This window comes from Lissotriton helveticus, chromosome 10 (assembly GCF_964261635.1).
Source record: "Lissotriton helveticus chromosome 10, aLisHel1.1, whole genome shotgun sequence".
Lineage (NCBI taxonomy): Eukaryota > Metazoa > Chordata > Amphibia > Caudata > Salamandridae > Lissotriton > Lissotriton helveticus.
The window spans coordinates 24,549,660-24,569,369 of NC_136071.1; the positions used below are offsets into that span (position 1 = coordinate 24,549,660).

The window sequence follows — 19,710 nt, forward strand, 5'->3', positions numbered from 1 at the left end:
ATGTCAAAAAGAATTACATGAACTGAGAACGTGCGTTTTCTCAAACAGCCTGAACACATTGCAATGAAAAAAGAATAGTTAGAAAATGATAGTACCTTCAAAGGTGAATTTTTTAGACAGTCTACGCAATCCATGCTTCTGGACTTTACTGAAACCTTTAGGATACACATTACGGCTTACATAATCCAGAAGCTCTTGGTACTTAGTGGCATCCATTTCTATTTAAAATAATGATAAACGGAAAAAAGAATGTAAAGTAAATACTGTCAGATATGCAGTACGCAATTTTACATACTCACATTGTTTTACAAAGCCAAAAATAACTATATATGTGAGTGAACACACGAGTACTATAACAACTGTCCCCCCGTCTTCACCCCTCACTCCGCCAACGAACTTTAAGCGATGGACAGCCATGTGGTGCAGCACTTCACAATAAGCCACAGGGACCAGGAGCAGCGCTAGATACCACCAGCCCAAAAAAGAAAAATGCATCACAGACATACACGATTTCTGTGAAAACAGGCAGCTTCAGCAGCGAGGCCTACACATGGCACGGCCACGTGGTGCAGCATTTCACAATCGGCCAGGGGGAGATTAAGTGATTTGCCCCAAACACGGCGAGTGCCGTGGTCTGGTTGTGTATGGGCTGTCATGGGTGTATGTTAGAGAAACTGCAGAATGCGGATGCCAGGTCTCAGGGGTCGTTGAGGAAAAGAACGGAAGAACAAGCAGCTATCTCGGAGCATTACTTACTAATGGACACAATAGAAACTGCAAAATGTGGGGGGCTGGGGTGTGAGATGGGGTGAACAACTTGAAGTCACTGGGATACAGTGGCGGGTTCCATACTTACCCCTCTCGTCGAAGTTTTAGAACATTAGACTGCTTACCAAGCTTCCATTCTTAGGAAAGATGTCTCAACAGAAATCCTAGACCACCTTTCCAACTTCAAACTGTTATACACCTTTCAAGCTTCCTTTCTTCCCAAATGCAGCACAGAACAGAGTCCGTTTAACTCCATGCGTGCGGGGCATTTTCCCGCTGTGCGCTGAAGTTTTTAAAAACCCGCGATTCACGACGAGCTCAGCTCGTCATGAGCGTACGAGAGGTGTACCTCATGACGAGCTGAGCTCGTCATGAGCGTCGAAGGGGTTAAATACTCAATGGCGTTCCACATATTTAAGATGAGGGCAGCACAGGTTATTTTGAGCTTCTAAACCAATCCCTAACTCTATCATGGCCATAACCAGTCTGGCCTTCAGAATGGGAATAATTATAAATGCAATAATAAGTTCAAGCATTAGAAAGTATTGGAACTAGAGTTTGAAAAATCTGAGTTTTACAAACCAGAAACATTACCACAGAACTTTCAAGTACCACAAGGAACAATTATTTGTCCTGAACGTTTCGTTTTCTGCAGGGAGACACTAGGGAGTATGATGCATATCTACAACACAGTTTATCAATATGCCAATGACACTCGTCTGCACCATATAACTCGGCCACAGGAAACTTACGTGATTTGCCCAGAAAAAGCGCTTGATTCATATTGCATTTGGCAAATCATATTAACTTAACTTGCACGTGATGCAGCAGTTAGGGATATGCCACGTGGTGCTGGACTCGAGACACGGCCACAGGATAATTACGTCATTTGGACAACAAAAAGCGTGTTGGAGCTTAAAAAAGGCAATCTTTGGTAACATTAAAAATTGGTTCATATTAGCTTTTGCCACTTCGAAATAATTTAACATGCGAGTAAGGCAGCATTTAGGAGTCGGGCAGGCGGCGCAGGACAACAGACTCAACAGAGGGAAAAGTACTTGATTTACTCAGTAACAACAGGTTGGTGCTTAAACGAGGCATACTTAAGTCAGAATAAAATGTGATTCATATTACATTAGCCACATCTCATTATTTTAACATGCACATAACGCAGCAGTAAGTGATCGGCCACATGGCACTGGACTAGAGACTCGGCCGCAGGAAACTTACGTGATTTGCCCAGAAAAAAGCGTTTGGTGCATAAAGGAGGAATTTTTAAGTAACAATAAACTAAGATTCATAATACAATGCACGTGACGCAGCAGTAAGTGATCGGCCACGTGGCACTGGACTAGAGACTCTGCCGCAGGAAACTTACATGATTTGCCCAGAAAAAAAAGAGTTTGGAGCATAAAGGAGGCATTCTTAAGTAACAATAAACTAAGATTCAGAATACAATTGGCAAATCAAATTAACTTAACTTGCACGTGACGCAGTAGTTAGGGATATGTCACGTGGCGCTGGACTCGAGACTCGGCCAAGGGATAATTACATCATTTGGACAAAAAAAGCATGTAGGAGCTTAAAAGAGGCATTCTTTGGTAACATTACAAATTGGTTCATATTAGCTTTTGCCACTACGAAATAATTTAACATGCGAGTGAGGCAGCATTTAAAAGTCGGGCAGGCGCATGGCAACAGACTCAACGGAGGGAAAAGTGATTTACCCAGTAACAACAGGTTGGTGCTTAAAGGAGGCATACTTAAGTCAGAATAAAATGTGATTCATATTACATTAGCCACATCACATTATTTTAACATGCACGTGACGCAGCAGTAAGTGATCGGCCACGTGGCACTGGACCAGAGACTCGGCCGCAGGAAACTTACGTGATTTACCCAGAAAAAAAGCGTTTGGTGCATAAAGAAGGTATTCTTAAGTAACAATAAACTAAGATTCATAATACAATTGGCAAATCAAATTAACTTAACTTGCAGGGGACGCAGCAGTGCACGTTGCACTGGACTCGAGACTCGGCCACAGGATAATTACGTCATTTGGACAGAAAAAGCGTGTTGGAGCTTAAAGGGGGCATTCGTTGGTAACATTACAAATTGGTTCATATTAGCTTTTGCCACTTCGAAAAAATTTAACATGCGAGTGAGGCAGCATTTAGGAGTCCGGCAGGCAGTGCAGGGCAACAGACTCAACAGAGGGAAAAGGTGGTACATGTACATTTTCACTAACAATAAATGTAAAATGCTCACCTTCAAAGAACTGGAAAAACAAATGGCACTCGATGAGTAACGAAAGAACTTGAAAAACAAGTGGCACTCGATGAGTAACAAAAGAACTGGAAAAACAAGTGGCACTCGATGAGCAATGCGCTGCGAGGAATGAACACTATCGGCAGGGTTGTGACTGCTGAAGAGGAAAAGTTCTAGAAGGTTAGGCGTTTATGAATGCTTTGGAGAACGATGATGGGTTGAACATGATGTCACTGTGTGTGAGACCTGTGATTGGTCATGGTTTGTGAGCATGCGGACAGATGGGATGATATGCACCTGCACACCAGAACCCACATGTGCAGAGAGAAACACGCATGCGCAAAGTAAAGGAAACGCGTAGGGGGGAGACACCAAGATGGGGTTCACATATCGATAGAACACCGGCCACAGCTTGCAGTGCAAGTGCGCGAGCAGTGCGCACGCAGCAGTAATAATTACGCCATATGGGCCTCTGCTTAAACGCGCGCCTGCGCACATGCACTGCAAGCTGTAGCCGAGGTAGCATTTTCTGGAGCCCTTCTTACTTAAGGTCTGGCCAGGGCAGCGCAAGTGCTGGGTCAGGCGAGACCTAAAAAAGCATTGAGTCTGGACTAACTAGTTACACGTGGACCCAGGAGGTTGTAAGTAGTTCCCATCATTAATTTTGAGAAAAAATGTTAAGTTCCAAAGCACGCACCCAAAGTAGTGAGGCACTGGAGGGCGCCAGAGGACTCTCGGTAGTAGAGTGGCCAGAATGCGCATGCTCCGTAGCAGATGTACACACGTTAGAACTTCAGGTTGCGCAGGCGCCTTCTTGGAACGGGATTCGCCTTTTCACAAGCTTTTAAAGCGGTGCCTGTATCTCCCTTTCCAAAATGGCCGTATTGTTTGTAAACAGTCGTCTCGAAGATTACGCCCGTTCAAAAACGGCCGCCTTTCACGCGTTGTGGACACGGGCTTCCTTTTCCAAGATGGCAGCTAAACGGAAGACTGGACCGCCGGTTCAACGGGAGCAACGGTCCATCTCAAGAAAGAAGCGCTGGTGGCGCTGACCTCAGTTGCGTGCAGGCGTCTCTTTGGGCTACGTCCGTATGACGTAGGTTGACTCCAATGCTGCGCCAATCAGGACAGACTATTGACTGGAACGCGTTGAAGTGTAACGTGACGTTGCGTGCTGTCGCTAAGATGCTCTCCTCTAACCAGGCCTGTCATTCCCCAGGGCAGTGTGCCTGACCCTGCCCCGGGCTCCTGGTTGCCCCCGCTCTGCCCTCTCCCCGGGCTCCGAGGGCAGTGCCCCCGCGGCCTGGCAGACCATGGGCACCCTGGAGAGGCAGTTCCTGTACGACGTCCCCGCTGACATCATGTTCCGCTTCTGCCAGGTCATCGCCTCCCTGGAGGACTCCGAGTGGATCAAGTTCGGTGAGTGCGGCCGCCCCTGCCTGAGGGGTCAGCTGTGCAGCCCGGCCTCGCACCCCCAGGGGGCACAGCCCCCTCCACCTGCGGCATGGCCCCTTCCACCTGCGGCATGGCCCCTCCAGTCCTTTTCATGGACTTTACTTTTTCTTACAAATGTTTTCCTCAGCATGGACCTAGACCCGAGTGGAGCATTGCAGGTCTATCACATTATTCCTTTAAGAAGTGACAGCTTAATCCGGTCCTGGATGTTCCTGTAACCACCCGGTGCATTGTGGTACATGTAGTCCAGAGTGCTTATTACCCTGTGGCTATAGGTAAAGACTGATCTGGATTGTCGTATACTTGTTGACATGAAGTCAACCTTCAAGCAGAGTACAGTGCTCATGCACGGGGTTTAAAGGGCCCATCTGATAAATAATGTCACAGTAGGGTTTACAGTCCAGAAATAGAGATTAAAGCTCATTTATTGTTGAGGTCGAGCTTAATTATTTAAAAAAATTAAAAGCCATTGTTATTTGTAATATCAATACATCTAAGTCACGTTAATACAACACGTATTGCATCACAAATGCTATAGGTGTCACATTTGCGAAAGTTAAAACTATTGGCATTGTAAATGACAAAGCTATTAATTTAGCTATTTTCAAAACCAACACATTAATAAAAAAATTGTCATTTACAATACCAATAGCTCAAACTTTCCTAATGTGAGACCTATTGCATTGCAAATGATTGTCCTTTTCACTGCAGGGTTCGTTTACACAAACATACTGGTGAATGTGTTGGCGGTTGTCAGGGACACTGCAGGGGCTGGCCTCTGCTTGGGGGTGCATTGGTGTAGATGGGGTACGAGTCCCCAGTAGATAAGCTTGATTGGGACAAAAACCGATGGAGCCGGTACAGGCATTGGGTGGGTTCTTCGCAGGTTGTGAGTTTGCCCAGAGTGTGAATGTAAGTGTTTTTATTTCTGGTTTTATACAGCACTGAGGCAGTGTTGCCAATAATCTGCAGTGCTTAAAGTAACTCAGACCCCCAAATATGGATAGCCCCATTTCCAACATCTACAGGCGAGAGTAAAGTGCTTCCTGTTATTGTGGGGGAATGGGGAGCAGTCAACATTTTTCTCAGAGCACACAGATCTCTCTGTAATTAGCGAATGATAAGTGGCATACATCTCCGTGATCCAAAACGCATCATTTACTGTTGTCGGTATGGGTGGACAGCGCAGCTTTCAGCAGTACTTATTGTAACAAATGCTTTAAAATACACATTAAGGGGTCTTTGGAGCCACTAGAGAAGTAGTACTCGCTTCATGGTATTGGATATTTGGTTCTTTCTCATACCTATTGCATTTCAACGCACAAGGGTCTCTCTTACATCTCCAAAGTTTACTTAATCGTCACACATTTAAGTATTTATCTTACAGTTGTATTGATTAAGAAAACATTTGTTTTGTTGTTTTGTTTTTCATTACTCCGGATATTTGTAACTGTTATGGTGTGGGCTCAAAATATAAACCAGACCCATTGGATTTGTCAGTGCTTGTTTCTGTGTGCTTTTGACACTTTTGAATGTCCCCTCTGTGGGTCTGTGCTCGTGACCTTCATATGGAGTGTAGGTTATCCTTCATAGCTTGTCTTGGTTGGTGGCAGCCTGAAAGCCAGACTTTATTATGTGTTTTTTGTCACCCTGTTTTCCTTGAAAATTTTTCAAACGTCAAGACAGTAACCTAGAAAGTCAGCTCAACAAGGAACATTGGTTTTATTACACATCAGTCCGTTCTGGTGAAATGGGTGAAGAAATTGGGGGAAAGAGAGGGGTATGGAATTGAGAGAAGCTTCAGGCGCCGATATAGGGTAAATGGAAAGTGCCCTCGGATTTCCTCCTACATCCAACCCATTAGGAACTCTAAATCCGTCCATTGCAGTTTTAGCTCTGTCATGAACCTTTTACCACAAATTGGCCACATATGCAGAACAAGCATTTGAAATTCAATCGGTCTTGCCTTTGGGACCTTATCATTATTTAGCCATGCAGCTTCCAGGGTGCTGCAACATCTACTGTTCTTTAACATGGAAGCTTTGACACTAATAGGCAGGCACATTATAGCATTGCTTTGAAAAGTTCTTGTCATGAAACAATTATGGTCATATGTGTTTGCAACAGGAGTGGTTGCCAAATTTGTAACAAAGCACCTGAGCTGACCACTGATTTGTTCTTTCAATATTGCAAATTTTCCTTTTCTTGCCGAATAATTTACTCAACCCTGCCGCATCAAGCGTTGTGAGCTGGAGCAGCCAGTCAAACCAATTTATTCATTAAAATTTACAGAAATAGGAGGGAGTGAATGTTTTTTGATGAGATTAACACTGCCTCCCTAAAATTGCTTTTACTGCGAAGACTGAAAGATGACACAACGTGCCAGAGGCCTGGAAAGGCTTGCTAAGCTGAGGCAGAGCCAATTTAATTGTCATTTCACAAGATAGAAAATATGCGCAAATGGCTCTTCTCAGTAAAGAGGCACAAGATCGCGTTCAGGGTTGCACTGCATGTATCTTTATGAAAACGTTAACAGCTCTCCTGAAGTGTCTAGGATGTACAGGTGTTTCTCTAAATTGTATGAATCCATGAATTAGTTAGTCTGCTAACTCTTCTGAGTACATGCTACATGTTAAAATGTGAATGTGATCTGAACTAAGTGAGGGATTTTGAGTCTGCCATATTGACCAAAAAATCTAAATGAAAAAGCCTTTGAGCGCATTCCGAGTTGCACTACATAAAACATGTAAGTATCTTAAGGAGTGTAAGTATTTCCCTGAGTTGAAACACAGAATGTTCCGGGGCATTTATTCCATGCAGAATGCGACCTGTATATATCGCTGTAATGTTGACCTTCATGAGCGCAACTAGTGTCATATTAACAAAACATTAATTGTCTGTAAAAGTATCAAATATGCATTCGAAAAATTCCATCCAGTATGTAAATGTAAATGTAAATGTATTTCGATGTATATAGCGCACGAATCACCCAGGGGTCTCAAGGCGCTTGCTTAGGGAACCCGTCCTGGTATTCCCCTGTGAGATACCCCGGCAGGGTATCCACAAGGTGAAAGCCAGGCATCCCGCCGCGAGGGGCCGTAGTGGAGATTAAGCAAGCTATTGCCCAGAGTCGCAGAGTGTGACCCCGTGAGTCGAGTAGGCACCGGAGCGAGAATTGTCGAGTCCGTGGAAATTTGAGCCCGAGACCCGCCGGGGCGGGGAATCGAACCCTGGTCCACGGCCGATCTCAGCTTCCGGGTCTGCTGCCTCTAACCACTGAGCCACGCTTCTCCACTATGCTGCAAGCACCGGGTTGTAAAGCCATCAGCACAGCTTGAGACCCGGCAATATGAGCAGCAACCTTTGCTTGGCCACAGGTTCTGGGTCGTACACAGACTGACCGACACCCAGTGGGACCCATTGTCCTGGTCCAGCCATGACTCAGTATGACCACACGGGGTCAGCATTTTGCTCCTCCGTCCCTCAATTTATCATTCCCTCTTGTTTTCCAAAACAGCGGGCGGTAGCATACTTGCCTTCCGAAGTCGACATACACTGCTATCCCCCTGCCAGTGACATTTCCCTAGTCCCTCACCTCCAGCGAAGACCAAACTTTCTCCATTTCTGGGCAGCACGCATTGAATTGTTGGAGCCTGGAGGACGACTCAGACAGTGACTCCACAGTCAATCAATACTTCGGAATTATGTGCGACACACTGGGATTGGTTGAGGTACTCGGTCCTATTACACATTATGAACCCCCCTAGACGATTCCCAGTATTTGTTTTGCTGAGGCATCTGTTATGTGACCCAGAGATGCTAAAATCGCAGACAGACGACATCCGTTAAAAGATCAACTGCAGGTATCAGATTGAATTCACAGCCGGCTGGTGTAAGTAGGATTGCAGTACGCTAAATAGAGAGTTGGGCGAGCCGCGTATATCAAAAGAAAGGCGCGCAGCCGCCATTGTTAAAGATGAAGCATTGGCGTTTTAGTCATAAACAGAAACGAGTGCATCAAAAGTATCGTAGGTACTGAAGAGTAAGAGTACATGTAACGGGGCAGTATGAATCGAAGGTTACAGAAGTGCAAAAGGAGGGACTAGTAAGGCATTTCACCAATCAAAAGCCATAATTTATGAAGGACAGTAATAGGAGCCAATAGAAAATATTAGAGGTGCTTGTAGCTCTTATTCCAGATACAGCATGTCTCGCAGAGCAGTGCATACACTCTGTCTAGCCTCAACCTAAAAGGAGGCAAGCAAAGAAAAGTATTTAAGTTCATACACAAGATCTAAAGCATTTAGTAGCCCCACAACCAGTTACTACTCCTTTCTCTCCACTTCAGTGCCCCACCAATGTCTCATATTTTCAGAGCCAGCTTACTCCACAATCTCGGGTGGGGGGGGGGGGGCTTCATTGCACAAGTAAAGCCCTGAGCCAAGTATCCTCCATTGTTCACTGGACTGCCAAGTGTGGGAAGCATGTCCTCAAGGAAGCCACTTTTAAACCCTCTTTTTGTTTTTTGCTTCTAGTGTACTTGTTGCATGTCTGACCAGGGTAGAAGTTCCTTCCAAGTTGTTCTCATTACGTTTGCATTTTGCGTTTGTAAGAACATCATAAGTATGTATTGAGGGGTCAGAGATTCCTGCTATGCTATACCCTTTCCTCTTTTCCATCTTCAAAAGGCCACTGTTTTACACAATGGCTTGGTTCATGGAAATGCAGTGTATTGTCTGCAGTGTGTGTAGTAGGAGACACTGCCTGGCTCCATGTCACTGACTTCCATTCTTTTCCCATTCAGTTCGTTTCAATTTGCTTTGAACTTAGGTGACAAAGGACTACTATTGATGCTTTTCAGATATGTCCCCTGCAAAACCCAATGTTGTCTTTTTAGCAAGTGCCTCAAATGTGTACAGCCTGAATCAGGGTACTGTGCAAGGCTAGAGGTTGTTTGTGTTAACGAGGCCTTGATGCTGGTCCTCAAAAAGTATGGGGGGGAGGCCAAAAGGAGAGTAGCCACTGCTTTCTCTTGACCCCCCCCACCGGACCCAGCGCTTCTTAGTAACACCAGTTTGCCATTGGAACTTCAATGACTATGGAGGATCCCAACCACGATCATTCTCAGGGTCACACGCTCTCTCACAGCCAAGGGGATGCCGGTTTCCAGTTAACAGAGAACAACAAGCAGTGTGATGCCATTAGGTCTGGTTTATGAATGCACTGTCAATCCAGACTTAAAAATCCATGAACTTTATTGACGGTTTCCTCCTATCTGTGCTTCAGCAGAGAAAAACATCATATAGTTAACAAAGACACTTTAATAGCATTACAACGGAAAGTGCGTGCCACTTACAGCTGAGGCAGCAGGATTAATAAACTAAATGATCACAGCTGTGTGGACTGCAGTGTCAAAGTAGTTTTCTTTAGAGTAGATGAAGTGGCGTAGAGTGCAGTGGTGTAGAGTGGCATAGTGATTTTATTTTTGCAGAGTAGATTGGCGTAAAGTGCATTGGTTTTAAATGAAGTGGCGTATGGTGTAGTGTTGTGGAGTGATGTAGACTGTAGTGGTGCATAGTAGAGTAGTGTGGGGTCGAGTGCCTTGCTCTAGTGTAGAGAGGCGTAGAGTGGGCAGTGTGGAGTGGTGTAGAGTGCAGTGGTGCGGAGTGGTGCAAAGTAGAGTGGAGTGAGGTAAGGTGGAATATGCATGATGTAGTAGTGTATTGCCATTACAGACAACACATCTTCAATTGAAATGACCAGTACTTTTGCACTCGCATACAGTTTTACTGATAAAAGTATAGAGGCTGCGACCTAAAAAGGGACTAATGCTTGAGCTCAGTCCTCTGATTCATACTGTATCCAAGGGCGGCATTTGTTTGTTTGTGGTTCCTGCTTACATCATTATCTGTGTGTTTGGTTTCCTGACTGTCATTTTGTCACACACTAAACTCCTACTCAACCTCTTGGTGACTCGCTGCCATTTGTAACCACGATGAAGGGCGGGATTCCCCCTGCGAGTACACTCCATGTTGCACAGAGTAAGTCTTATTTCTAGGCACAGGGTTCATTCAGCTTGTCTTTTGTTTTTTGGCCTGGCTTGAGCAGCTTTATTTATTTAGGGTACAATAACCCAGGGACTGTACAAAATTGGAGGAGAAATTATAAAAGCATTTGAGGAGCAGGATCGGGGGAGTGCTTATATTATATGTCCCAAAGATGTGTAACAGCGTCATTTATTTATTTATTTATTTATAGTGTTTTGTATAGCGCGGACAAGACCCATAGGTATCAGAGCGCTTAACATAAAGGGTATCTTACAGATTGACAATATAATAGCAATTATAAAAACAAACAGATATGAGGTAGAGGGAGATATGGCTGTTAGGGGCTGATTAGATATATATATTCCTAACGCATGTGCAATTAGCATTACGAGGTGAATAAGGCTTAGCTTATGTCATGGACCATAAAGACAAACAAAGGTGAGGTAGAGGTTATATAGTTTTGGCTGTGAGATACAGTTATAAGATCACATAGAGATGAGGTAGCTATAAGAGTGCAGCCGAGGCTTGTACATGGAGTCAGTCATTCCTCAGTTATTGTTCTTCAAAATATTCATGATGAGGACCATCATTCTTCTGGCGTGAATGTTCATACCAGCGATCCGTAGGTTTCCCTATGCAGGGTATTTACTCATCATGTGGCTCTTCAGTTCCCGTTTGAATGTTACAGTATTTTGAATACAAAGAGAAGAGAATCGGCTCTGTAGGAAGCTACTGGGAGCTCCGATTACATCATCAGGGTTTATCTGCCACTCGGAGCTGAATGCACCCTACATTAGTGACTTTATTGCAGCCAGGCCTGCATTATTTTGGTTAACTATCTGGGTGAATGAATATGCTAGTTTAACACATGATATTTTGAGGGAATGTTTAGCTTGCGACAAATGGAATAAGATCCCGTGGTTTCGTGGTATACAAGAGAGTCTGTCTAGTATAGACAGGGGCAACCTCTTTGAAAATCCATCTTGCATAAAGAGGACTGACAAAAAAGAAGTCCAACTTGAACTGTATGCCAATTACAGGGAAAAAAGATTGTCAGAAGAGATGAAGAAACAAACTGTTGTGTCCTATATTAACAATGGTTTATTAACCCAGCAACTCCCGCTGTATTTGACATTACCAATGTGTTGCTGGGAAAGATCTTTATTATTTAGAATGAAAGCAGGAACGGTAAAATTTATACTTTGTTTTCCTCTGGGACACAATGTAGATGACAAGATTCCGTGTCCTTGTGACGGAACCAGTAAACAAAACGATCTACATTTCTTCTTCATGTGTAAGTTTTATATGAAATATATTAAATGGTTTCTAGCACCCTATTTTAAACAAGCATTTGCAATGCATAAGGTCTCGCATTAGGAAAGTTTGAGCTATTGGTATTGTAAATGACACATTTGTTATATATGTGTTGGTTTTGAAAATAGCAAAAATAATAGCTTTGTCATTTACAATGCAAATAGTTATAACTTGTGACACCTATAGCATTTGTAATGCAATATGTGTTGTATTCACGTGACTTAGATGTATTGATATTACAAATAACAATGGCTTTGAATTTTTTTAATAATTAATACTTAAATAAAAGTTATTGTAATTTATAATGGCAATAGCTTAAACTTTTGTAAATAACTTTTCTGAAGAATATGTTCAGTGTATTTTATTGTGACGAAAATCCAAGAACAGAAGTGAAATACTAACCTCTTTTTGTGACATTTGTAATAAAGCTTGAAACATTGAGAGATCATATTTGACCCAGTTGTTGGTAAATGGTTGCACAGATTGATGCTGTGGTGGGGCTGAGAGATGTTGTGGTGGCGACTAGTGATGCTGTGGCATTCAATGATCCTGTGGTAGCGCATAGTGATGTTGTTGTGGTAGCGCATAGTGATGTTGTTGTGCCCCTTAGTGATGCTGTGGTGATGCGATAGATAGAGTGAGTGGGATAGATAGATAGAGTGAGTGGGATAGATAGATAGAGGGAGGGTGATAGAGAGATTGAGTGAGCGAGATAGATAGGTAGATAGATAGATAGGAGTGAGGGCGATAGATAGCTAGACAGATAGATAGAGTGATGACGATCAGTATCTAAATAAGTAGATAGAATGAGGGCGATAGATCGATAGAAAGATAGATAGAGTGAGGGCGATAGATAGAGTGAGGGCGATAGAGTGAGGGCGATAGATAGCGTGAGGGCGATAGATAGATAGAGTGAGGGCGATAGATAGATTGATAGATAGAGTGAGGGCGATAGATAGAGTGAGGGCGATAGATAGAGTGAGGGCGATAGATAGAGTGAGGGCGATAGATAGAGTGAGGGCGATAGATAGCGTGAGGGCGATAGATAGATAGCGTGAGGGCGATAGATAGATAGAGTGAGGGCGATAGATAGATTGATAGATAGAGTGAGGGCGATAGATAGATAGATAGAGTTAGGGCGATAGATAGAGTGAGGGCGATAGATAGAGTGAGGGCGATAGATAGAGTGAGGGCGATAGATAGCGTGAGGGTGATAGAGTGAGGGCGATAAGATAGAGTGAAGGCGATAGATAGATAGAGTGAGGGCGATTAGATAGAGTGAGGCCGATAGATAGACAGAGTGAGGGCGATTAGATAGATAGACTGAGGCCGATAGATAGAGTGAGGGCGATAGACAGATAGAGTGAGGGCGATAGATCGATAGACAGAGTGAGGGCGATAGATAGATAGATAGTTGTGTGTGTGTGGTTGTGTGTGGTTGTGGTTGTGTGTGTGGTTGTGGTTATGTGTGCGTGGTTGTGTGTGTGTGGTTGTGTGTGTTAGATAGATAGAGTGAGTGGGATAGATAGATAGAGGGAGGGTGATAGAGAGATTGAGTGAGCGAGATAGATAGGTAGATAGATAGATAGGAGTGAGGGCGATAGATAGCTAGACAGATAGATAGAGTGATGACGATCAGTATCTAAATAAGTAGATAGAATGAGGGCGATAGATCGATAGAAAGATAGATAGAGTGAGGGCGATAGATAGAGTGAGGGCGATAGATAGAGTGAGGGCGATAGATAGCGTGAGGGCGATAGATAGATAGAGTGAGGGCGATAGATAGATTGATAGATAGAGTGAGGGCGATAGATAGAGTGAGGGCGATAGATAGAGTGAGGGCGATAGATAGAGTGAGGGCGATAGATAGAGTGAGGGCGATAGATAGCGTGAGGGCGATAGATAGATAGCGTGAGGGCGATAGATAGATAGAGTGAGGGCGATAGATAGATTGATAGATAGAGTGAGGGCGATAGATAGATAGAGTTAGGGCGATAGATAGAGTGAGGGCGATAGATAGAGTGAGGGCGATAGATAGAGTGAGGGCGATAGATAGCGTGAGGGTGATAGAGTGAAGGCGATAGATAGATAGAGTGAGGGCGATTAGATAGAGTGAGGCCGATAGATAGACAGAGTGAGGGCGATTAGATAGATAGACTGAGGCCGATAGATAGAGTGAGGGCGATAGACAGATAGAGTGAGGGCGATAGATCGATAGACAGATAGAGTGAGGGCGATAGATAGATAGATAGTTGTGTGTGTGTGGTTGTGTGTGGTTGTGGTTGTGTGTGTGGTTGTGGTTATGTGTGCGTGGTTGTGTGTGTGTGGTTGTGTGTGTGTGCTTGTGTGTGTTATGCTTTGTTTTTCTATGTTTTGTTATGCTATGTTTTGTTGTGTTTGGTATGCTATGTTTTGCTAGGCTATGATATGTTTTGTTTTGTTATGCTATGCAATGTTTTGTTTTGCTATTCTATGCTTTGTTATGCTATGCTATGTTTTTTTGCTATCCTATGCTTTGTTTTGTTATGCTATGCAATGCTTTGTTTTGCTATGCTATGTTTTGTTATGCTATGTTTTGTTATGCTATGTTTTGTTATGCTATGTTTTGTTATGCTATGCTTTGTTATGCTTTGTTATGCTATGCTCTGTTTTGCTATGCTATGCTTTGTTTTGCTATGCTATGTTTTGTTGTGTTTGATATGCTATGTTTTGCTATGCTATTATATGTTTTGCTATGCTATGTTTTGTTATGCCATGTTGTGTTATGCCATGTTTTGTTAGGCTATGTTTTGTTTTGCTATCCTATGCTTTGTTTTGTTATGCTATGCTCGGTTTAGTTTTGCTATCCTATGCTATGTTGTGTTATGCTATGTTGTGTTTTGTTATGCTATGCTATGTTATGCTATGTTTTGTTATGTTATGCTATGCTATGTTTTGTTATGCTATGCTATGCTTTGTTATGCTTTGTTATGCTATGCTATCTTTTGCTATGCTATGCTTTGTTTTGCTATGTTTTGTTGTGTTTGATATGCTATGTTTTGCTATGCTATTATATGTTTTGCTATGCTATGTTTTGTTATGCCATGTTTTGTTATGCCATGTTTTGTTAGGCTATGTTTTGTTTTGCTATCCTATGCTTTGTTTTGTTATCCTATGCTATGTTGTGTTTTGTTATACTATGCTATGTTGTGTTTTGTTATGCTATGCTATGTTGTGTTTTGTTATGCTATGCTATGTTGTGTTTTGTTATGCAATGTTTTGTTATGCTATGCTATGTTTTGTTGTGTTTGTTATGCTATGCTTTGTTATGCTATGCTATGTTGTGTTGTGTTTTGCTATGCTTTGTTTTGCTATGCTATGTTTTGTTGTGTTATGCTATTTTTTGTTATGCTATTTTTTGTTGTGCTTTATTACGCTATGCTTGGTTATGCTATGCTTGGTTATGCTATGCTTGGTTATGCTGTGCTTGGTTATGCTGTGCTTGGTTATGCTGTGCTTGGTTATGCTGTGCTTGGTTATGCTGTGCTTGGTTATGCTGTGCTTGGTTGTGCTGTGCTTGGTTGTGCTGTGCTTGGTTGTGCTGTGCTTGGTTGTGCTGTGCTTGGTTGTGCTGTGCTTGGTTGTGCTGTGCTTGGTTGTGCTGTGCTTGGTTGTGCTGTGCTTGGTTGTGCTGTGCTTGGTTGTGCTGTGCTTGGTTGTGCTGTGCTTGGTTGTGCTGTGCTTGGTTGTGCTGTGCTTGGTTGTGCTGTGCTTGGTTGTGCTGTGCTTGGTTGTGCTGTGCTTGGTTGTGCTGTGCTTGGTTGTGCTGTGCTTGGTTGGGCTGTGCTGTGCTGTGTTTTGCTGTGCTGTGCTGTGTTTTGCTGTGCTGTGCTGTGTTTTGCTGTGCTGTGTTTTGCTGTGCTGTGTTTTGCTGTGCTGTGTTTTGCTGTGCTGTGTTTTGCTGTGCTGTGTTTTGCTGTGCTGTGTTTTGCTGTGCTGTGTGTTGCTGTGCTGTGTGTTGCTGTGCTGTGCTTTGCTGTGCTGTGTTTTGCTGTGCTGTGTTTTGCTGTGCTTTGCCGTGCTGTGTTTTGCTGTGCTGTGTTTTGCTGTGCTGTGTTTTGCTGTGCTGTGTGTTGCTGTGCTGTGTGTTGCTATGCTGTGCTGTGTTTTGCTGTGCTGTGCTGTGCTGTGTTTTGCTGTGTTTTGCTGTGTTGTGCTGTGCTGTGCTGTGTTTTGCTGTGCTGTGTTGTGCTGTGCTGTGTTGTGTTGTGCTGTGTTGTGCTGTGCTGTGTTTTGCTGTGCTGTGCTGTGTTGTGCTGTGTTTTGCTGTGCTGTGCTTTGCTGTGCTGTCCTGTGCTGTGCTTTGCTGTGCTGTGTTGTGTTGTGTTTTGCTGTGCTGTGTTTTGCTGTGCTGTGTTTTGCTGTGCTGTGTTGTGCTGTGCTGTGTTTTGCTGTGCTGTGTTTTGCTGTGCTGTGTTTTGCTGTGCTGTGTTTTGCTGTGCTGTGCTGTGTTGTGCTGTGTTGTGCTGTGTTGTGTTTTGCTGTGCTGTGTTTTGCTGTGCTGTGCTGTGTTGTGTTTTGCTGTGCTGTGCTGTGTTGTGTTGTGTTTTGCTGTGATGTGCTGTGTTGTGTTTTGCTGTACTGTACTGTGCTGTGTTGTGTTTTGCTGTGCTGTGTTGTGTTGTGTTTTGCTGTGCTGGTAAGGGTATGTGAGGGTGTGTGTGAGGGGGTGTGAAGGTGAGGGGGTGAGGAGGTGTGTGAGGGTGATGAGGTGTGTGAGGGGTGAGGGGGTGAGGGCGTGAGGGTTGTGTTGTGTTGTGTTTTGCTGTGCTGTGTTGTGCTGTGTTTTGCTGTGCTGTGCTGTGTTTTGCTGTGCTGTGCTTTGCTGTGCTGTGTTGTGTTTTGCTGTGCTGTGCTGTGTTGTGTTTTGCTGTGCTGTGCTTTGCTGTGCTGTGCTGTGTTTTGCTGTGTTTTGCTGTGTTGTGCTGTGCTGAGCTGTGTTTTGCTGTGCTGTGTTGTGCTGTGCTGTGTTGTGCTGTGCTGTGCTGTGTTGTGCTGTGCTGTGTTTTGCTGTGCTGTGTTTTGCTGTGCTGTGCTGTGCTTTGCTGTGCTGTGCTGTGTTTTGATGTGCTGTGCTGTGTTGTGTTGTGTTTTGCTGTGCTGTGTTGTGCTGTGTTTTGCTGTGCTGTGCTTTGCTATGCTGTGCTGTGCTGTGTTTTGCTGTGCTGTGTTGTGTTGTGTTTTGCTGTGCTGTGCTGTGTTGTGTTTTGCTGTACTGTGCTGTGTTGTGTTTTGCTGTGCTGTGCTGTGTTTTGCTGTGTTTTGCTGTGTTGTGCTGTGCTGAGCTGTGTTTTGCTGTGCTGTGTTGTGCTGTGCTGTGTTGTGCTGTGCTGTGCTGTGTTGTGCTGTGCTGTGTTGTGCTGTGCTGTGTTGTGCTGTGCTGTGTTGTGCTGTGCTGTGTTTTGCTGTGCTGTGTTTTGCTGTGCTGTGTTTTGCTGTGCTGTGTTTTGCTGTGCTGTGCTTTGCTGTGCTGTCCTGTGCTGTGTTTTGATGTGCTGTGCTGTGTTGTGTTGTGTTTTGCTGTGCTGTGTTGTGCTGTGTTTTGCTGTGCTGTGCTTTGCTATGCTGACCTGTGCTGTGCTGTGTTTTGCTGTGCTGTGTTGTGTTGTGTTTTGCTGTGCTGGTAAGGGTATGTGAGGGTGTGTGTGAGGGGGTGTGAGGGTGATGAGGTGTGTGAGGGGTGAGGGCGTGAGGGTTGTGTTGTGTTGTGTTTTGCTGTGCTGTGTTGTGCTGTGCTGTGTTTTGCTGTGCTGTGCTGTGTTGTGTTTTGCTGTGCTGTGTTGTGTTGTGTTTTGCTGTGCTGTGCTTTGCTGTGCTGTGTTGTGTTGTGTTTTGCTGTGCTGTGCTTTGCTGTGCTGTGTTGTGCTGTGTTGTGCTGTGTTGTGCTGTGTTGTGCTGTGCTGTGTTTTGCTGTGTTGTGCTGTGCTATGTTTTGCTGTGCTGTGTTGTGCTGTGCTGTGTTGTGTTGTGCTGTGCTGTGTTGTGTTGTGCTGTGTTGTGTTGTGCTGTGTTTTGCTGTGCTGTGTTTTGCTGTGCTTTGCTGTGCTGTCCTGTGCTGTGTTTTGCTGTGCTGTGCTGTGTTGTGTTTTGCTGTGCTGTGTTGTGCTGTGCTGTGTTTTGCTGTGCTGTGCTTTGCTGTGCTGTCCTGTGCTGTGCTGTGTTTTGCTGTGCTGTGTTGTGTTGTGTTTTGCTGTGCTGTGTTGTGCTGTGTTTTGCTGTGCTGCGTTGTGCTGTGCTGTGCTGCGTTGTGCTGTGCTGTGTTGTGTTTTGCTGTGCTGTGTTGTGTTTTGCTGTGCTGTGTGTTGCTGTGCTGTGCTGTGTTGTGTTTTGCTCTGTTGTGCTGTGTTGTGTTTTGTTGTGCTGTGCTGTGTTTTGCTGTGCTGTGTTGTGTTTTGCTGTGCTGTGCTGTGTTGTGTTGTGTTTTGCTGTGCTGTGCTGTGTTGTGTTTTGCTGTGCTGTGCTGTGTTGTGTTTTGCTGTGTTGTGTTGTTTTTTGCTGTGCTGTGCTGTGTTGTGTTTTGCTGTGCTGGTAAGGGTATGTGAGGGTGTGTGTGAGGGGGTGTGAAGGTGAGGGTGTGAGGGTGAGGAGGTGTGTGAGGGTGAGGAGGTGTGTGAGGGTGAGTGTCTCAATGAATGTCACTGCTTCGCCTTCTTTGAAAATGTTCAGTGCTGCAAATAGAGCATGCCGCCGTAATTATCACAGCATGAGGCCCCAAAGTGATAATTATCACAGCATGCAGAGAGCCGCCCCACGCTGCTGGAGCACTCAACTGCACATTAATTATAGTTGAGTGCTCCAGCAGCCTGGGGCGCCTGTTGACATGCTGTGATAAGTGGGTCTCATGCTGTGATAATTGTTGCAGCGCCTGAGGAAGTGGAGACTCCTGCTGGGATAGCCTCAGGAAGTAGAGTTTCATGCTGGGATAATTGGTCTGGCGGGCTTGCAGCGCCTGACGTCCAATAAAAACGTGCACAAGCTGCTCAACCTTGAAGCTCGTTCACAGACCTGGGTCGGCTCGTTCCCAGCTCTGTGTCGGGCTCGTTCACAGCTGCTACTCCCTTGACAGGGAGCAAGGCGGCTATAGAACTCGCTGGCGGGAGCGCTTCGCGCTCCAACGCCAGGCGAGCCCTAAAAACATAGACCCATCTCCCTGACCCAGTCTTATCTGATGCTTTTAAAATTGGAGGACGATGAACTTATATTTCGCACAAGCTGTTTTTTAAAAGTTATTTTTAATGTACGTAAAAGTATGGAATACCCTTGATTCATTTGTACTATCAATGACTACTGATCCTCCTTGCACTTTTGAAATGTGTAACTTAGCAAATGCATTGATAATGTATTTTATAGTGTCTATTGCACCTATTGTAATTGTAATTATAAATGTCGAATTGTATTTAAATTGTGCTTTTATGGATTTTTGAAATCCGAAATAAAGATTTTTGAATTGAATTGAAATTGAATCTTCCTAATGCTTGGAGGTAGTGAGTTCCAGACTCTGGGGGCGGCTCCAGAGAACGCTCGGTCATAGGTCCTTTTTCTTTCGGAAAAAGGCTGGTCGCAATAGCAGCTCCTTGGCGCTTCTGGTTGGTCTGTTACCTCCCGATAGCTTAATTTTCTTGGCTAGGTATCTTGGCGTGTTGTAGTGAACCGCTTTATGGGTAATACATGCCATCTTCATTTGAATTCTGTCCTCGTAAGGTAGCCAGTTTAGTGCTTTCAGGTGAGGAGATATGTGATCAAATTTCTTTGATCCGGTGATGAGTCTAGCCGCTGCGTTGAGACAAGCTTTTAGTGGTGCTGTGGATGTTTTAGGTAG

General features: G+C 44.3%; 1 protein-coding gene across 2 annotated transcripts in view; it reads left to right on the forward strand.

Moving 5' to 3' along the window:
• The first annotated feature begins 3,997 nt into the window (after positions 1-3,997).
• IRAK1 (interleukin 1 receptor associated kinase 1) overlaps positions 3,998-19,710 on the forward strand; it is a 217,993-nt gene continuing 202,280 nt past the window's right edge. For both annotated transcript variants that reach the window (XM_078664608.1, XM_078664609.1), the window contains exon 1: positions 3,998-4,455. In XM_078664608.1, the coding sequence (XP_078520734.1) occupies positions 4,350-4,455 (106 nt within the window). In that variant the 5' untranslated portion in view covers positions 3,998-4,349. The remainder of the gene's footprint in view (positions 4,456-19,710) is intronic.